The 4382-nt window shown below is 45.1% G+C and overlaps 1 protein-coding gene across 1 annotated transcript; it reads right to left on the reverse strand.

Moving 5' to 3' along the window:
• Positions 1-453: 453 nt before the first annotated feature.
• Positions 454-633, reverse strand: LOC118885841 (40S ribosomal protein S29-like). Its single transcript, XM_036834977.1, has one exon. The coding sequence runs from the start codon at positions 622-624 to the stop codon at positions 454-456; it is 171 nt and encodes a 56-aa protein (XP_036690872.1). The 5' UTR covers positions 625-633.
• Positions 634-4382: the final 3749 nt, after the last annotated feature.

The raw sequence follows: 4382 nt of genomic DNA on the forward strand, positions 1-4382 counted from the left end.
ATTATACCGCTTTTCTTCTGCAGCCTCAATCAGGCAGTTGCCATTCATTCTGCTGTGATGGGCAGAGGCCACTCAAAATGCCACTCTAGATGTCTAGAATAGGCATTAAAAAAATTATGTCCACCTCAAACGCCAAAGTCAAAACGTATATGTGCAAATTGCCCTTTTAAAAGAACAAAAACCTCAAAGAAATATTTCCCTCAGCAACATTCTCAGGTCATAATTGCCTTTGATTTACATATATGACTCCAAACTGGACTAGGCTTTCTCATCTCAGAATAATGATAATACTAATACGCTACCATATATTGAATACATACTATGTGCCAGGCACTATGCTAAGTCTTTTTTTTTTTTTTTTTGAAGTTTTTAAACTTTTATTTTATATACAAAGAGCTAGTATTGTTTCTGCATAAGGTAGATGTCCTGGATGACCCATTCAAGGAAGTTCACTTAGTCCGACTTAATGAAGCCAATGTCTTTTGCGTACCGGTGGAAACACTGGCAGCACATCTTGAGGCCATATTTCCGGAGCAGAGTGCACTGGTTTGAGCAGACATGGCAAAAGCAAGAACCCTGGCCAAATTTTCTCGGATGGCTCCAGTAGAGCTGCTGGTGACCCATGTTGCTCTCTCGGCTGCAACGAGGAAAAGTGCTAAGATTTTTTTATTATTAGCTGTTATTTAGCATTTGAATAAATAATAAATTACAAGCTTTCAAATTTTAAAAGTGTGGCACATTTTCAGGCATGGAAGCAGAAAGGACACGAGGTCCCACATAGAAACTGTATAGAGGGTTTTGGGCTTCCATGGGCTGTTGGTTACAGGCTGTTCTCCAGGGGCAGATGCTAACACACACACAGAGCTGGTAGTTTATTTAAGATAGAGCTGGTGCTCCTTGGAAAACATATTCCAAGAGTGAAGAGACAGAGAGAAGTCTGTTCCTTTCCACTCACCTGCTCAATATCCTCTCTAAAAGACAGCCCCACCTTCTTCCTTGGAAACAAGTTCTGACTGCCTGATTAAGAATGCAGAAGAAAAGCAGCATAATACAGTGAAAAAGTCAGAGCAAGAAAAACAGTTGATGAATTGAAGAAAAACACCCAGTCAGAGGTGAGACCAAAATGACAGAGTAGGATGACCCCAAGCTCATCTCCTCCCATGGACACACCTAAATGACAACAATTGATGAGAATGACCTGAAGACGAGCAAAAAAGATTTTTCCACAACTAAAAATATAAAGAAGAAACCACAACAAGATGTGTAGGAGGGGTGGAGATGCAGTACAATCAAGACCCACACCTCAAAGTTGGCAACCCACAACTGGAGGATATCATAATTGCAGAGGTTGCCCCCAAGGAACAAAGGGTCTGAGCCCCACATTGGGCCCCCTAGTCCACGGATCTTGCACCAGGAAGACAAGCCCCTAGAATGGATGGCTTTGAAGGCCAGCAGGGCTTGAGTACATGAGAGCCAGAGGGTTGTAGGAAACAGAGACTCCACTCTTAAAGGTCACCTAAAAAATCTCACAGGCTCTGAGTTCCAGCACAGAGGTAGTAATTTGAAAGAAGCCTGGGTCAGACCCACTTGCTGATCTTCAAGGGCCTCCAGGAGAGGCAGGAGACAACTGAGACTCCCCCTGGGGACATAAATGCTGCTGGCAACCATTTTGGGGAGCTCATTCTACCATGAGGACACTGGTGCTAGAAAGTGCCATTTTGGAGTCTTCCCTCTAGACTATTAGCACCAGGGGTTTACCCGCTCACCAGTGGGATGGCACCAGTTCTGGGACCCCCATGCTACACAGCCAGCCACATGGGAAGCTGACCCACCCACCAGTGAGCCAGTAGCCACTGCATGAGGCCTGCCTGGCAGCCAACCAGGCCGGGGTCCAGCCCCACTCACCAGCACAGCCACAGTACTCAGCCCCACCACAACAGAAGGGCCCATGCAGCCCACATAGGGTCACTTCTAGAGCATATAGCTCTGGTGACCAGAGCGGAGCATGCTGCTGGGCCCCATAGAATGTCTCCTACAGAAGGCCACTTATCCAAGAACGGGAAACACAAATGACCTACTTAACACAAAAAAATAAACCTTCCAAACTCTGTACTATGGAATAGAAAGAGTATGGAGGCAGGGTGGTGGTAGAGCGAGCTTTCCCTTTTTACTTTATATAACTTCTGTATTTTTTCAATTTTTATAAAATTTTGTGTAATAAAAACATTTTAGTTGAAATATTTTTTTGAAAACAAGAAATGAAAAAGAATAAAGCCACCTAGTCTTCCCTTCTGTGTGTCTCCTTTACTATTCACACAAAATACTTCACTTCTGACACTGCTGTTCAACAAATGTGTAGGGAGTTTTCCCCACAACTGGCACTCCTCTGTGACACCAGTTGGGTGTCCTACAATTTAATTAAATTCCGACACTGTATACCCAGAGATAGCATCAGATCCCACATGTTCAGGGCTCAGTCCCACAGGACTTGCCCCATCCCAACTTCAGACACCGATCTCAAGTCCAGGTTGCCACCTGTGCTTTTGACTAACCCACTATAAACCAGAGGTTCCCATGACTCCCTCCTCGGGCTCAATTAATTTGCTAGAGCCACTCACAGAGCTCAGGAAAATAGTTTACTTATGTTTATAGTTTTATTATTAAAAGAGTATGATAAAAGATATAGATGAACATCAAATGGAAGAGATGTGTAGGACAAGATATGGGGAAAGGATATGAGGCTTCCGTGCCCCATCTAGACGTGCCATCATCCCAGTACCTCTACATGTGCACCAACCTGGATGATCTCCAAACCCATTCTCTTGAGATTTTTATGGAGGATTTGTCAGGTAGGCATGATTGATCATTAACTCCATTTTCAGCCCTTCTCCCTTCTCAAGAGAGTTGGGGGTGGAGCTGAAAGTTCCAAGCTTCTAATTGTGGCTTGTTTTTTCTGGTGACCAGCCCTCATTCAGGAGCCATCCAGGAGCCCACCCAAAGTCACCTCATTACAACAAAAGACATTCCTATCACCAAGGAAATTACGAGGGTTTCAGGAGCTCTGTATCAGGAACCAGGGTTAAAGACCGAATATTAGAACAAAAGATGCTCCCGGTTCTCTTATCACTTGGGAAGTCACAAGAGTTTCAGGAGCTCTGAGCCAGGAACCAGGGGCAGAGATCAATACATATGTTATATTACCTCACAGTTGGCCACTTCTTTGGGGAGGCTTTGTGTGGAACACGATGTCATCTCTTTGTTCCTACAGCTGCCTTTGCTGGAGCTGCTGTGCCATGCTAACTGCTTTGCACGGGTTCTCACATACGATCCCCATAACCAACCACTATTACAGTGGTTCCCAAATTTTGCGGCATGCTAGAATCACCTGGGGAGCTTTAAAAACTCCCAATGTCCAGCCACACCTCATACCAATTAAACCAATTAAACTCTGGGGATGAGAATCAGGCCTCAGTATTTTTTAAGAACCCCAAGTGAGCAGCCACGTTTGGGAAGTATTCCTCTATTATCATCCCCTTTACAGATGAAAAAACTAAGACTCAGTGTGACTAAGGTTCCACAGCTGGTGGGAATCTCAGAGCTAAGACTGAAATCCTCTTCTGGAGGACTTCAAAACCCACATAATTAGCCACCAGGTGGAACTGACTCAAAGCCACTCAAAACTCTCCTGGTACATATCAGACATCAGCATTCAAAGAATGGAGGGGACTTGTCTGAGGCTACATTGCTCACTGGCGGCAGAGCTGGGACTGGAGCCTAGTTAGAAGGTCACCAATAGGCTAAAGTGGCATCAGTTGGTATCATGAGAGGGACAGGGCCCATGGATGAATGCAGTCCAAACCCAAACCACTCACATCCCCCCTCCTTCCTCCTCTTATAGAAATGGTATATGCCTCCTACCTCACCTCTGTCCTCTCAAGTTGGGGACAAGGCAACCAGTGTGTGTGTGTTGGGGGAAGGGGAGGTGGTCACTTAAGGCTGAACTGGGCCAGAGAAGAAAGAGGAGACTGAGAAAAAGCCAACAGAGCCAGGGACATGTAGGAGGACTGAGCCTGTACTCCAGCCCCAGCGGATCCCACAGCTGCTTCTTCACCCAAGTTCATTTTCATGCCCCCTAAATAACAGAACACAAAAGGCTTTTGTCTCCACCTGTTTGCCTGACTCAGAGCCAAGCAACTTCTCTCTGTATTCCTAAACAGCCTCCCCTGTGATTTCAAGCACAGGTCTTGAAATAATAGACTCAGAAATACATAACAAAGGAAGGAAAACAGAAACAGAGCTCTGATTATGCTCTAGGACTGAGAACACATCGGAAGCAACACACTTGTCAAAGCCAAATCAGCTCCAGAAGCTAAACTGTAGAA

The sequence above is a fragment of the Balaenoptera musculus genome, chromosome 19 (assembly GCF_009873245.2).
Source record: "Balaenoptera musculus isolate JJ_BM4_2016_0621 chromosome 19, mBalMus1.pri.v3, whole genome shotgun sequence".
Classification (NCBI taxonomy): domain Eukaryota; kingdom Metazoa; phylum Chordata; class Mammalia; order Artiodactyla; family Balaenopteridae; genus Balaenoptera; species Balaenoptera musculus.

What these genes read in the sequence shown, in the direction of transcription:
- LOC118885841 (XM_036834977.1), bottom strand. Translation starts at nt 624, where the DNA reads ATGGGTCACCAGCAGCTCTACTGGAGCCATCCGAGAAAATTTGGCCAG.